The 16,080-nt window shown below is 38.9% G+C and overlaps 1 protein-coding gene across 3 annotated transcripts in view; it reads left to right on the forward strand.

The window, feature by feature from the left end:
* The window catches only part of OXCT1 (3-oxoacid CoA-transferase 1), a gene marked incomplete at its 3' end in the record, with an annotated part of 125,471 nt that overhangs the window by 44,694 nt on the left and 64,697 nt on the right, over positions 1-16,080 (forward strand). For all 3 annotated transcript variants that reach the window (XM_080803960.1, XM_080803959.1, XM_080803961.1), the window contains exon 8: positions 15,040-15,147. In XM_080803960.1, the coding sequence (XP_080660086.1) occupies positions 15,040-15,147 (108 nt within the window). The remainder of the gene's footprint in view (positions 1-15,039; positions 15,148-16,080) is intronic.

Genomic DNA, 16,080 nt, shown 5'->3' on the forward strand with positions numbered 1-16,080 from the left:
ACCACATAGAGATAAAAACAACACTTCACTTAAATATGGGATGTGGACAGTCGGCTAGAAATCCATTCCAGGTGCATGTTGAGTCAAGTTTGTAGCTTACCAGAACAACAAATTGGAGTTGTTTGGGAATATAGTAAAAACATGACTGTTAAGTTCACAGATGAGAGGGATCTGCTCTGTATGACACAAAAATTATTTTAGTCTCAGAATCTAGCTGATGAGATAGGACTCACCTAGAAATTAGAAGTTGTATTTAGAGCAATGTGTGCTAAATTTAATGGTAAAGGTAGCAATTGCTGTGGGATCCTGCCTGTTGTAGACTGTGGGTTTGTGCCTCTAACCCCACAGGACCCCTTTCTATTTCTTGGCCTTGTTTCTGCAGATATTTACAGTGGTGTGTTGTGAAAGGGGGCTAGAACCCCAGGCACTTGATACTCTCCCTCTTGGCTCACAGATCTAAGGATATTTGGGTGGGGATGGGCCAAAATGGGGTGTGGAGATACTTCTTATGTGGAACCAAGGGCTTTGAAGGGACAATGGAATTGATTATCTCTTGGCTTGATTTCTTTAATTCCTGTTTCTATATATTATAAAATTATGACCATATTTTATATATATATATATATATATATATATTTCACTACATAAAACATTAAGAATGTTTTTGCATGTTATTAAATACTCTCTCAAAAAAGGCTATTTCAATAACTAATACTCAGACTTATATTACCAAATCTCTGTTGTTGGACTTGTTAGACGAGGCTGGATGTTGTTTTCCATCTTTCCCTATTACTGACAGTGCTTTAGTGTATTCTTGTTTCTGTGCATGTCTGATTATTTTCTTTAACAAAATTCCTAGAAGTGGATTTTTTGGGGTGCATGCATCAACATTTTACAAACTTTGGATAAATACTGCTAAATTATTCTCTAGGAAGGTAATTTCAGTTATCCTGTAGTGATATATTAAAGTGTCACTTTTGAACCATTCTTGACAACATGGATATTATACTTAAAATTATTTTGATGACTTGCTGTGTGAAAAATGCTGTCCTATGGTTTTAATTTATTTATCTTTGATGAGAAGGGAAGTTGAATATTTGTTGGCTATTTATTTTTCTTTTGTGATTTTATGTGTTATAGGTATTACTGTCTTTTTTAAAAAAAGATTTTATTTATTTATTTGACAGATCACAGATAGGCAGAGCAGGCAGGGAGGAGGGGGTGGGGTGGGAAGCAGTCTCCCTGCTGGGCAGAGCGGGGCTTGATCCCAGGACCCTGAGACCATGACCTGAGCCTAAGGCAGAGACTTAACCCACTGAGTCACCCAGGCGCCCCACTGTCCTTCTTTTAGTGGGAATGTCTCTAGTATTTCATTCCCAGGTTCTAGAGTCTCCCACTTAGATGAAGAATTGTATGAGGGAAGAAGGGGAAGTACAGGATTGTGGTTGATGTGTGATCTGAAGCGAGGCTCTGCGGGTTTGAACCCAGCTTCCTGGGGGTATCTTCCTACCTGCTCCACCCTGGGAAAGAACTGGATTGGCTCTGGCTAGTAAACTAGAAAAGGAAGAGCATCTTGAACCCATAGCAGCAACTTAGTTATGGAAGTAAAGTGGCTAAGGCTCTCAGAGAGGCATAACTGGGACTGGCAGCTATACCCGCAGAACGAACCCATTCCTAAAATAAGGTGTGAGTCAGGTGCTCTGTTGATACACAGTTTCGAGACAGCTCTCTAAAACTTATGGTCATGATTTCCCACAAAATCATCTCACTGCAAATGAGGACATAGATTCTGTTGAGAAAGGAAGGGCAGGAAAAGGCCAGAGGGAATTTCTAACATAATACAATGGTTTTGGAATCTTTACCTGTGATATTCTCTCCTAAAGGTTATTGAGTAGTAAGGCACGGTATGACTGGTGTAAATCAAGGGGATACTCTCCCACAAAACTGTCTTATTGCAAAAAAGGACAAAGATTCCTTTTACTAATTTTACTTTCTCCTTTAGTTTACCTAACAAGTTTTGACCTACTTATTGATTTATTCCATGTTGGTGTTAAGAATTTAGCGTGTGATTTTAAAGTCACTCCTATTAAAATAATAGTGGCTTTCCTCACTCCTTCCAGAGACCTTGTCAAAAAATGTTATTTTTTCCACTTCAAATATAGATCTCATCTACAAATACTGAAGTGATAATTAGGGCTTATGCAAGATTGTTTCATTTTAAAAATTAGCTGCTTTTTTTTTTTTAAGGAGTTACTCTCCAAATATTTCTTGTTCAAGAGTATAGCTTTAAAAAGAAGACATTTTAAAGTCATGGCTTACATAAATGATTTAAGTAAGACATGTGTGAGAGGAAAAGTGATAAGCATTACTCATTGACCCCTTTTGTGTTACTGGTTATATTTCTTATAAACACATTTCAGGATGTATCATTATTATAATTTTAGCACATAGCATATGGCAGCCTTCTAAAATTAGACTATATCCAGATTTCCCAGTGGCCTTTCACTAGGCCCCTAGAAAATCCAGGTGCACAACCAAAAATTAATAAAAGTGAGAGGATGTAATTGCCAAGTTGTTAAAAATTTCTTTTCTGGAGAGAAGCCACAGTAATCAAAAGAAACTGCCCTAGCAGTATATTAAGTTCAGGTGAACTCTCTTGTAAGTTTTTTGAAATATGAATGAAATCACATTTCTTTTTTGTTTAGGATAGCTGTTCGCATTTCTGATAGCTTTTCCAAAATTAGGCTTTTCATTTCATAAAATCAAATTTTCAGGCTTCTTTCTGCTGCTCCTGTTCCCGCATGCTGTCTCTTCACATTCCCCCCACAGCACAGTCTTTCCTGACCCCAGGACTTTGCTCTTGCATTTCTTCTGCCTGACATGCCCTCCCCACCCTTCTTTCTGTGGTTCATTTCTGCCTTCCTGGTGGAGCTTTCCCTCCGTGACAGCATTTATCACCAGGCGTACTGGGATTTGCTGTTTACCTCTCTCCTCCGTTTGACGAGGAACACCTTGTGGGACCTTGTCCTACTCATCCTTGTATCCTCAACATCTGGCCCAATGCCTGGCACATAATAGATGCTCATTAAATGAGGTTAGAGTCACTGAGCCAGCGATTTTAAAATATAAGCATTGCTTTGCAGGCTTAGAAATGTTCTGCCCATTCTACTTGATTGGCATCATTATCCTGCTGTGGTCTAAGGAAGCAAAAATGCCTTATCCTCAGTGGTTCTTCCTGACAGCTTTATATTTGAGGCCTTTGTCAGGCCGTGAATTGAGAGACTTGATAATCTGCTGCCAGCTGTTCTGTAATTCCTTTCCTTATTACTCCGACTAGCTTCCTCTGACTTCCTTGGGATCATTTTATCTCAAGGTGTGCCTTTTAATGCTGGCTGGAATAGATAGTGTGTCTCATTCAGTAGGCTTTTCTTAGCAGTTAAAGTAGAACAAAAACAATGGTAGTTAACTAGATATGTAGAGGGTTATCCTCTGGTGGCAAATAAACTGGCCTTGTAAATGCAACTGCCTGTTTACCCAGGTGAGCATTGGCATAGCAAACATGAAAGTCCAGAGGAACATTGAAGGTAACTAGGTGGTGGAGAGTTAAAATCATGTGTTGCATTTAACAAAGTACATCCAGTAAGAGGGGAATGATTTAGTGTTCAACAACCTGGAGTAATGAAAAAGATACATTAATTTGCATACTTTAAGGTCTTTTTATAGCACATCTGAGAACTAATATAGACTTACAGCATGTAAGGACTGGAAAGAATATTAGGCATCATTTAAAACTCAACTTTCTGTGACCCTGCAATTGCACTACTGGGTATTTACCCTAAAGATACAGATGGAGTGAAAAGAAGGGCCATCTGTACCCCAATGTTCATTAGCAATGGCCGCAGTCGCCAAACTGTGGAAAGAGCCAAGATGCCCTTCAACAGACGAATGGATAAAGAAGATATGGTCCATATATACAATGGAATATTACTCCTCCATCAGAAAGGAGGAGTGCCCAACTTTTGTATCAACATGTATGGGACTGGAGGAGATTGTGCTGAGTGAAATAAGTCAAGCAGAGAGAGTCAATTATCATACGGTTTCACTTACTTGCGGAGCATAAGGAATAACACGGAGGACATTAGGAGGAGGAAAGGAAAAGTGAATTGGGGTAATTCGGAGGGGGAGACAAACCATGAGAGACTGTGGATTCTGAGAAACAAACTGAGGGTTTTGGAGGCGAGGGAGGTGGTGGGATGGGTGAGCCTGGTGGTGGGTATTACGGAGGGCACGTATTACATGGAGCACAGGATGTGGTACATGAACAATGAATCTTGGAACACTGAAAGAATAAAATTAAATTAAAAAAGAAAAAACTCAACTTACACATTTTAGAGATGAAATGACTTTAAGTGGTTCACGTAAGAACACAGTGCTAGATGACATTAGAGTTAAAACCAGAATCTTCATCTTCTTACCCCAAATCCAGTACTCAATCATACTCTGTCGTCTCCTTATTTTTTAAGTATAGGAGAAGTGGATAAAATAGATGCCATTAGAATCATATGGACAGAATCACTCTCTTACAAAGTATTGGCATCAACAAATTACTGTTTACCATCAACCGTAGCCACTTATCTTTACCGGGGGAAATTCTGTCTAAAAGATCAGGGTGCTTCTTTTAATTATCATTCTTAACTTTTCAAATACAGCATTGAGTTTCAGAGATGAGCTATATATGCCAAAAGGACATTTTAGTTTTGGGAGTTCATCAGCTTTATTCACCATAGGGTTTTCAGTGATTGCTATGAACGATGGCCTCAGAGGCAGGACTGGCTCTGCTTTCCCTAATGATAACTAAAGGCTAAAGAAGGAACAAAGTGATGCCAGCTGTAAAATCGACTCTGTGTACCTGCTGTTTGTATGGAGGGAATGGCCATTTGCTTGTTCTTACTGTTAACATCATGGCTGAGAAGGTGATAAATATGTTTGAATTTCCTTAGGACTTAAAGATCTAGTTTCAGGAATTCTACTCTGAGGGTGGGAAGGGTATGTTGTCTTGAATTTTATTTATTCTTGCATATTTTGTCTACTTTTTTTTTTTAAGATTTTATTTATTTATTAGAGGGAGGGCAAGAACAAGGGAGAAAACAAGCAGAGGGAGCAGCAGAGGGAGACAAAGGAGCAGACTCTCTGCCAAGCAGGGAGCCCGATGTGGGTCTCTGTCCCAGGACCCTGAGATCATGACTTGAGCTGAAGGTTCAGCTGCGGGCTCATAACTGAGCCACCCAGGCACCTCTTTAAAAAAAAAAAAAGATTTTATTTATTTATTCATGAGAGAGAGAGGCAGAGTGAGAAGCAGGCTCCCCACTGAGCAGGGAGCCCGATGTGGGACTCGATTCCTGGGATCAGGACCCAAGCTGAAGGCAGATGCTCAACCATCTGAGCCACCCAGGCGCCCGACCTAGGCGACTCTTATGTCTACCTTTCTTATACTAAATCAGGGAAAAAGAAACATGGCATTTTAATGTTCTTTTTTTTTTTTAAAGATTTTATTTATTTATATGACAGAGATCACAAGTAGGCAGAGAGGCAGGCAGAGAGAAGTGGGGAAGCAGGCTCCCTGCTGAGCAGAGAACCCGATGCGGGGCTCGATCCCAGGACCCCAGGATCATGACCTGCGCCGAAAGCAGAGGCTTTAAACCACTGAGCCACCCAGGCACCCCGGCATTTTAATGTTCTTAATGAAATAAATAGGATGCCACTTTGCTTACTGCTTTATAGAATAAAAACATATAGAGAACATTTAAAAGGTGAAATGAAAAAAGAAAGCTCTTGTTCTCTCCCACATGGTGAAGGATTTTAAATTTAAATTATCGAGTCATTCACAAGGTGAACACTAGTTGCAATCTCTGTTAGATTAAGCATTCATGAACTGTGTTTCAGAATGCTAGTTTAACCCAATTCTGTTTTGCAGTTTATGTGTTAAATACTGGGTTCTTATATTGCAAAAAGCTCCAAGGATGATTAACAGCCCCAAATGGAAGGAAACAGTTTTAAAAAGAGTAACCAACCTTTCAAGGTTTTAGTTGACATCACTAATAGGCACTTTTCTGTTGGCTGTAAAAACTGAACACAGACTTTCTTCCACTTCCTATTTATTTCTCCATAACTCTCTTCAGTGAAAAATGTTCCCAGTTTAATTCTTTTAATTATATCATGTCTCCCTGTTTTCCTTGGGGTATGTGATAATGGTGTAATTTTTTCCCTTAGTATTGTAGATAAGACTGGTGCTTTGAATGAACGTGTTAGAAGTGTTTTAATTTCTTTGGGTGGATGTGTTCCTTTTAATTACTTCTCTGGGTTAGCTATAGCCCTAATAAAATTTCCTTTTAGAAAAAGATATGACAAATAAAATGTGGATATTTATAATATTGCCTGAATGTTATTAAATCACATACTTAGTGAAGATTGGCATTTTTTGGTCAAATTAAAACAAAAAATGCTAGCAAAAACCCAGCATGGACTAGACTGTTTGGATATGGTATTAGAGTACGTGGAAATGAAAATAATACTTATACGGCTTTCAAATTTGTTTTTATTATTTTTTTAAAGATGAACTCATTTTAGAGAGAGGAGAGAGAGCATGAGCGGGAGGGGCAAAGGGAGAGGGAGGGAGAATCTCAAGCAAACTGTGCACTGAGCGTGGGGCCCAACGTGGGACCCAGTCCCACAACCCCAAGATCATGACCTAATCCGAAACCAAGAGTCAGACACTTAACTGACTGCACCAGGCAGGTGCCCCGCTTTAAAATTTGTTTCTAAAATACAGTCTCTCTATTACAAAAACTATTGGGGTAGTCCATGAAGTAAGTATTATTCCCACTTTTTTTTTTTTTTTTTTGGATGAATATGGTCTGTTAATTTTGTGGCTAATCATAGTTTTAGTAAATTAAGCTATTTTTAGGTGAAGCTTTCTTTCTTTCTTTTTTTTTTTTTTTTAAGGATTTTATTTATTTATTTGACACGGAGAAAGCGAGAGAGGGGGGAGAGAGTAGCAGAGGGAGAGGCAGATTCCCCATTGATTAAGGAGCCTGATGTGGGGCTCGATCCCAAGACCCTGGGATCGTGACCCGAGCTGAAGGCAGAGGCTTAACCAACTGTGCCACTCAGGCACCCCAGGCTTTTCTTTTAATGAGCTCAACTGGCTTCATCCATTTTCCTTCTCATCTGTATTTCAGATGAGGCATTGTAGAGTGGAAAGATAGTTTTTGTTTTGTAATGAGGAACATGAGGTTTAAGGTGTTTATCCTGAATTCTGAGGCAGGACAGCAAAGGGAGAAAGGAAGATTTTTCTGGCATTTTTGGATGTTTCTGTCACATGTAGTCTTTGTGCTGGTGCTTAGTCAAACACTTTTATATTTCCTCTTCAAAAAATTATTAGGTATTACTTTGCAATATTTGTTTCCTGTTGAATTTCATTCAGTTAATATTCGCCCATTTTATTTTCCTAACCAGTAGAGACCAGATGGTAGCCAGCCAGCCTGCCTGCCTGCCTTCCTTCCTTCCTTCCTTTCTTTCTTCTTAAGATTTTATTTGTCAGAGAGAGCACAAGCAGGGGGAGCAGCAGGCTGAGGGAGAGGGAGAAGCAGGCTCCCGACTGAGCAAGGAGTCCAGTGTGGGGCTCAGCCCCAGGATCATGACCTGAGGCAAAGGCAGACGCTTAGCTGACTGAGCCACCCTGGGATCCTCAAATGGCAGTATATTTATCTTATCAGTGTCAGCTCTTTTTTTCTGGCCGTGTATCATTCTCCAGTCTGATACATGCACTGTTTAATTTTTACCCATTTTGTTCCAGAGATGGTGTAAAGTAGCTTACAAGACATGGAATATATACAAAACAACATCATTTTAAAGTAGGGCTATAAGAAGAAAAAAAAGCAAGGGTAGGGCTTTAAAATGGAGCTGGAATTGGACTAAAAAAATCATACTGTCATGGCAAACATGAGTGAGCACAAGATGTCAAGTAAAAGTGAAAGTACTTATGTAGTTGATAGTACATATCATATAAAGGAAACTAATGATGAGATCAGGTGAAGTACAACTATTCTTTGTATTAAAACTAGACAGAATTTTATCTTGGCACCTCTTTTTAATTGCACAAAAGAACTCATTTGAGGAGAAACTGACCCTTTATAACAATGGTATAAAGATATTGCTTTGTTCCAGGGGCAGACTCATCTTGGAACATTAAAAGGATATTTGGACTCCTTGAATATTATTTTTGTCACTCAAACTTTTGCTGACTACTTGGGAGGTCATGAGCCTGAAATTGTCTTCTCTGACAGAGATGGAAATGTATCTGTTCAGAATTGCCCATTGCACACAGACCCTTTCCTCTGAACCACAGTGGACTCAGAATGTGTTCTCTGTCTTCATTTAAGGCCTTGATAAAGGTGTTTAACAGGATAGGACCAAAGATCTCACCCACCAGAGTGGGCTTTTCTAATCTGGGGTCTGGCTGAGGCTGAAGAATAGGGAGGTTTTGTTATGGACCAAACCCCTGAAATCTCATGAAGGATTTTATAGATTGGGAGATTCTTTTGGATGTAGCTTTCATGGGATTTGTAAAGAACTACACATTTCCCCCTAGGTTAAAAAGCACAGTATTAGAGACTTCTAAGGATTTGTCAAGCCATCAAGTACTTCTGTGATTTCTTCAAGTACTTACCCACCTATCTGCACATCATAGCAGACTTCCTGTCTGTTTTCTTCATTGCTATATCTAGTAGGTGCTTAATCTGTATTGACCGAATTTAAGTGAATGTATCCAAGGCAAATTTCCCTGCTGAATCTGTACAGCATTCATGAGGAACTTGGTCAGGTTCTTTGCGAAAATTACACAGTTTTTCTGATGGCTTACCAGGTGCTAGCCTGATCTGCAGATTAATGCAGTCCATTCTGCATAAGTGTGGTCTAGGGGAGGCTTGTCCTGGTGCCTCCCAATATTCTATTCTCTGTTTCATGACCTTATAAGCTCTCTGTTTAATAACCCATTTAGAATACTGTTGTGAACCAAGCCCCATTTTAGAAAGGAGTCTATTTCCTTCTCTCTGTCTTTCAACGCCGCTACCATTTTTCACTTGACTGTAATTCTGTGACCATATTTTCAGGCTCTTTAAGAATCCTGGGATATCATTTTGTCTAGGGCCTAGTATTAGTTCAGAGAATCTATCTCTTCTTGGAATTCAGTTCCTCCTTAGCCATATTAGTACTGCCCTTTCCTTCTCGCTGATGGGGGAGTCAGGAGCAAAATGGAATCGAACTGCTGTACTTTTTTCTGTCCTGTCTCAAGCATGCTGATTACCATTTCTAAATTCTTCATCTGCAACAGCAAAACCACCCCAGAGACCACTCTCTCCTTACCTGTAGCATTTTTGGTTATGACTCATCTCATTTCAGTTTTATACCTTTTGACACACCTCTGAAGGTTTCATGTGACTCCCATTTGTCCTAGATCATGCTTGTCTCTCTTTTGTGGGAGCCCTTGTGAGATACGCAGAACCACATAGCCATCCATGTTATAACTCTTACACTCTTCTTTGTGTGCTGTTCTCTTCATCATCAAGGTGGTCCGTTTTACTCTCGTCAGAATGGAAAAGTCTCTTAAGTTTGTCATTTAGGGTTCCTGACCACTTGATCCAGCTTCTTTTTTTCTCAACTTTTTAAAAATCTGCTTTTCTTCAAAGACCAGGATACATCTCTATGTATGTCCAGGATGCAGTTCCTGGTCTTTTACAAATTCCAGTTTCACATAGTCATTTTCTCTCAGAGTTTCCATCATTTCTACTTTACCAACTTTATCCTTATTGGTTAAAAGTCCAGAATCAGGATTTCTCTCACATTTTCCTTCTGAAATACAGAACTTGTCAGAAGGCAATATAGAATTTATCAGAGGAGTATGATGACCAGAAGATGTTCAGATAATTAGACTTCTCATGGTATGACTGTCTTATTTCTGAGCAGTGCTGACATTCTATTAAAAATATGTCCTCTGCTTCTTTAGTTTGGTGAGCACGGATTATGTGGCCATCACTGAGATGTTCTTTCTCCTCTTAAACTTACGTTGAATATACTTCACTGTGTTTCATGACTGGGTCTGTGGCTTTCTGGGCACGTGCATATTTTTCTTGAGATAGCTTGTTCTTCTGTCAGCTGGTTTTCACTGAACATTGTAGAATATCTATGGGCATGAGATCCAGTCAACGAAGTTTCAGTAATGACTGTGCAGTCGTATTTATCAGTGTTGTTAAGGTTCCAAATTTCCTTAATAGCAACTCGTCTTTTCAGTCTTTGTGCTTTTATGTATGGACATCTAAGACCATACATAATTTGTTCCAGGCCCTTTTAGCTTCCATGCCGTTGTAACTTATGTTTTTGTAGTAATCATATCATCCTTAGCAGGAAGCTTAATACAATATGCATCTTCTTGCTCCTTTGGAAAATTTTTTTTTTCCTTTTTTGGATTCTTAGGAAGAATACCCTGCATGCTACTGACCTCCTTTTGCTCTACATTTTCTCATCTTACCATCCAGAGCACCTCTGGCTTCTAACTTGTAATGTTTTCTGTTACTGCTCATATTTCCCTCTTCCATTTTTCGGGTCTTCCACAGCTCTTCCTAATTTGGGGTCAGTATTTTTCATGATTGTAGATATTATTGCTTGTCGTTTTTGGCTTTTTTATTTCTTAGCAAAAGAAGAATGTTCATCCTAACCTGTTTTGAGAGTTAAAATGACTCAGGAAAAAAGCCTGCAGTGTGATTCTTCCCCTTCTTCCCCAGACAGCCCTCACTTTGTATCACAGTGAGGTTTGCAGGGTTGGGCCCATTTTTTTGTAGTGATCACAGATTCAGGTTGTCACTAAAATGAGATTTAAAAAAAAAAAAAAAGTCACCGCCTTGCAGCTCCTCTGTTCTCTTACCTGAGATATAAATAATGTTTGCCAAGGAAAAAAAAACATTGTCGCCCAAGGATGAATTCTTATTCTTGTCTGAGCTTTAAAATAAAACTTTTCAGAATGATAAACTAAAAGGGGTACAGGGCAGAGAAAGCAACCTTTTAAAACGAAGCTCAAATCAATAATAATTAACATTTCCTAGCCTCTATTTTCCTGCTAATGACTGAAGACAAGTACTAATTAGAGAAGCCTCAAGTGTCTGGGTTTCTAGATGAACCAGATGGTGCTGCATAAGAACTATGCTTCGTGCCGGGGAGAACTCTTGGGTGTTCTTAGCTACCTGTCCTGCCTCTTGCTCTTGTCTGAGGATATGTAAATCTGCTCATTGCTTTGCACTGAGACTGCTTCTTTGTTCTTTATTTTCTGTCTTGCCCATTTCTGATGTTGGGAGGCACCATGGTTAGTGAGTGCTCCTATGAGCATTTATTTTTACTTTGTTCCTAACAAGCTCATCTTACTCCTCTTTTTCTTTTCAGGTTTCCTTTAGCTCTTATGTTATCGCCTGATCTCACTAGACTGTTCCCCCCTCAATGTTGATTCCTCTGTACGGTTCTTTCTCCAAATCACACAAGAGCAGTAGAGAAGGCTTCAGTCCCTTCAGTAGCTTGCATTAAGATAGTTCTGCCTTTCCAGTTTTTTGAAACCCTTTTCACAGGTTGTCTGAAAACATATGTTTCCTTCTTTTGGTTTGTACTTCAAATATTTTCTTCCTTTGCTATTAAGTCTGCTAACCAACTCTGAGAAAGCTTTGATTTTTGTATGGAAGTTTTCAATATTGTTGAGTGTTGATGTTGTTTGGACAAATGCTGCACATGCGTTTTCTACAATAGGAAAATCACTTCTATCAGAATGACAAAGTGTAGAACTGATAATGTTTAACCAGATTCTTACTTTTGTCAGAGTTCTTTTGTCAGGACACATTCTGTCACCTTATTTGTTGTGAAAGTCATGATGTCATTGTCCTTGGTAAAAAAAACCCAAAAACTGTCTTTTTTTTTTTTTAAGATTTTATTTATTTATTTGAGAGAGAGGATGAGAGCAGGGTGAGAAGCAGAGGGAGAGGTAGACTTCCCACTGAGCAGGGAGCCTGATGCCAGGCTCTATCCTGGGACTCCAGGATCATGATCCAAGCTGAAAGCAGCTGCTTAACTGACTGAGCCACCCAAGTGCCCAAAAGAAACTGTCTTAATTTGGTGTTTTGGGACAAAACTTCCTTTTTTGGAATCAGAAGACAATAGCAATTGGTTACCATCAGCATTTCTGGTCTAAGTAAGAAGGATTACTATCTTTTTTTCTTTTCCATTACGTTTCTTGTCCTTGCTGAAGGGCAGAGGCAAGGAGACCAATTAGGACGCTGTAGTAGTAATTGAAGCAAGAGATATGAGGGCCCGGACTTTTGGAACAGGATCAGGAGAATAATTCGCATTATCCTTTAAAAGCATAGGGAAAAGAGTTTCCTTAATTCATTTCATAACAGTGTAAGTGCTTTTAGAGTTTAGAAACCACAGTTTTTCTTTGAGTTCCTGTTTGCTTTTTAACATGTCCTTTTGGTACATGTGTAACTGATTAAGGAATTTATGATATCTTCCACTTCATGTAGTTTTTAGTTTGGGAAACTCCTTACTTACTATCTGCTGCATCTTAAAAAAAAAAATCTAAGTTTTCATTGTAGAAGTAAAGTGAAAGAAAAATAACTTGTACTGTTACCCAGAGGCAATAATTATTAGCATTTCTGTGTTTCCTTTCGGTTTTTTGAAAGTGTAGAGATAATTGTGCCAAAGGGTATATCTGTAAATATTTACTTGTACAAAATCTTGCATTTTTATGAAACAATAAATTATGATGTGTCGTTAAGTATGATGAAAGCAAGGTCTTGGTCCCTCATGTGGATGTATCACATATATTTTACCATTACTCTATTGCGGATAACTTGGGTTGTTTCCAGCACATTATTTTACCAAATGCTGTGGCCAATATTTTCATGAATAATGAGTCTTCATATATATCATCAGGATAATGGGTTAATGTATAAACAAGTTTTTTTTTAAGTCTGGACCTCTCTGAAGGCTTGAATTAAATAAGTATAAAAATATGAATGAACTTGAATGGCTGCAAGTTCCAACTCCTTGAAGTAGTAGTGATAATGCCTCATGGCTCTGCATTTCCTATATTCACCTGCTCTTTACCTGGTCACCACCTTGAGTTGGAAATACCAGAGCACAGAGGTCCTGGGGGGAGGATAGAGATCCCAGTGGTGGGGAATCCTTTGCCCTCCCTCTAGAGCTAGATTCTCAGACAAATGCAGATATGCATCTCTACCCACTATTTCAAGTTTGTTGCCCACATGTTTATTGACTCTTACTTGGAATTTTTGTTTTATTTTGGCTATAATCCTTCTAATTATCATTGAAGATAACTTTTATCTACCACATTCTATTTTTTTTTTTCCAGCTGTCTGGGAGCAGTGCATAATAACAAAATGACTCTTGTATCCCATGGTATTATTTCATTGGAGGAGGAGTGTGGTATGAGTGTACAGGGTATAATAGCATAAAAAGTGCTACTTGACCTCAAAATTTCCAGAGAGTTCGGTTATTAGTGTAGGAGGCATGTTTACTACAACTCAGCTTGCACAAGTTAGTTCATTTGAGCAAATAGTTCTTTGCTTTGGATATGGCATATATTGAACTGAGCACCCAACAGTCTTCAAGATAATATTTTTTCTTGGCCCCAGAAAGGTAATTCTTTGACCGCAACAATATTGACCTTAGTTTTTGTTTTTTGTTTTTAAGATTTTTTTAAAAAATTTATTCGACAGAGAGAGAGAGATCACAAGTAGGCAGAGAGACAGGCAGAAGCAGGCTCCCCGCCAAGCAGAGAGCCCGATGTGGGGCCCGACCCCAGGACCCCGGGACCATGACCCGAGCCGAAGGCAAAGGCTTTAACCCACTGAGCCACCCAGGCGCCCCAACCTTAGTTTTTCTTGATCATTGTTATTCTGAGGTTCTTTTTATATTGATATAAAAATACTATTTTGTCTTTTTTTAATGAATTATAAAATAGCAGACTAGCTTGGAGCTTTTCATACTGCTGTAAAATGCCCTTTTGCTCTGTGAATGACTTTAATTCTAATTACATTGAGTATTTCTAGTTATTAATATTTCCTTTTTGAATTTCCATATTGAAATTAAGATTTGTCTTTAAGTAAAATTATTTCAGCAATTGCAGTTCTATCACGATCCTAGGAAGCTAATAACAGAAATAATTAAAAACTGTTACAAATGGCATTTGTATCTATATTTAAAAAGCTCTTCAATTGACCAAGCAGATGTTGGTACAGATTTTTGTCTTTGATATGATAAATCTCCCATTAATTTTGAAAATCTGGGTTTAAGGGATGTGCTTTCAAGTTTTGAGCTGCAATTTGTGAAAGTTCAAGCAGCTGTACTGAGAAACCATTTGACAAATTTATAACTGAGACTCTTTTAGGCAAAGACTAAGTTATGGAGCTTTGTGTTTTGTATGTTATGTTCAGACATAAGTATCTGAATTTCTTCTTTTTTTGTGGGTTGAGAAGTGTGTGTGTGTAATATATTCTGTCTCTCTTTGATACATCTATGTGTGTGTGTATGTGTGTGTGTATGTGTTTTATTTTTTTAAAGATCCATTGATTTGAGACGGAGGGAGGTAGATCAAGAGAGAGAGAGAGTGAGTGCATGGAGGGAGGGGCAGAGGGAGAGAAGAGAGAGAATCCCAAGCAGACTCCCTGCCTAGTGTAGAGCTGGACGCTGGGCTCCATCTCACAACCTTCAGATCACAACCTGAGCCGAAATCAAGAGTTGGATGCTTAAGCAACTGAGCCACCCAGGTGCATGCATACACACACACACACACACACACACACACACACACACACACACATATTTACATTGTATGTATAATCTAAATTGGAGCTAGCAATGCATTTACTTCACTTTTTTAAGAATTAAGTTCTCAGTATTTAATTTTTTTTTTTTTTTTGCTAGGTTGAAGAAATTGTGGATATTGGATCATTTGCCCCAGAAGACATCCATATTCCTAAGATCTATGTACATCGCCTTATAAAGGGAGAAAAATATGAGAAAAGAATTGAGGTAATTGACTTAGCTTCTTTGTTAGCAGTTATAAATCTGATTATCAGAGATATGTGCCCCTGGGGCCATTCCAGATGATAAGGAATTAGAACTGAACGGAAAGTCTTGCTTTGGATCTTAGTAGGAGCTTCTCATGTGTCCATCCTAAGGGAACATGATCGTCTGTGTTATTGTCCAGTCCAACAGTGATTTGTGTTTACCAAATATATATCACCAAGTTATGTGACATACGTGACATCTCTGGGCTGTGTTTTCAGGCTTCTGTAACTGTCTTAATTTACATTGCATAGTTTTGACTGGCTGTCCTAGGGTAGAGAAGCTTTTAGCCCTGCTGGACTTACTGTTTGATTATTCAGAAATGTCTATCTTGGAATTGCTTTGCACTTTATAAAGTCCAGAATGTCATTCCCATTAGCATCAGTCTCTGGGCAGCTGGTGGATATGAGATCATGGCAAGGAGTAGGTACCAGGAGCAGTGGAAGTATTCTAAGGCTACCAAGAGCATAAAGAATGTTCAGTTGGGCCAGAACTGATACCGAGAATCACAGCTGTCTCGGGAACAGCAACAGAATAGACGACATCCAGTAGGAGATACTGGGCAATCAGAGATACCCTCAGCTGTGTGTCAAACAAAGACATTTTGTAATCTAATACTAATGTTAGGGAGCTAGGGAGAAAGGATGTGGGACATTTGCAAATAGAAACCAGAGTCTATGTTAAGGAGATTTAATAATGGAAGTAGTTTCTTGGCTGGTTTCTAGATATTTTTATGATTCCCGCGGTGCACTTGTAGCAAAACCAGTCCAGACTCAGCAAGTGGAAATATGCAGTTGGCAGTAGCAACACCTGGTAAAAATATTCTGACAGCCCTGCAAAAACAGAGTCCCAAGGTCTCTTCATTTTTTTTGTTCTGGCTCAATCTTTGAGCACCTG

The sequence above is a fragment of the Martes martes genome (assembly GCF_963455335.1).
Source record: "Martes martes genome assembly, chromosome: 5".
In the NCBI taxonomy this organism is placed as follows: domain Eukaryota; kingdom Metazoa; phylum Chordata; class Mammalia; order Carnivora; family Mustelidae; genus Martes; species Martes martes.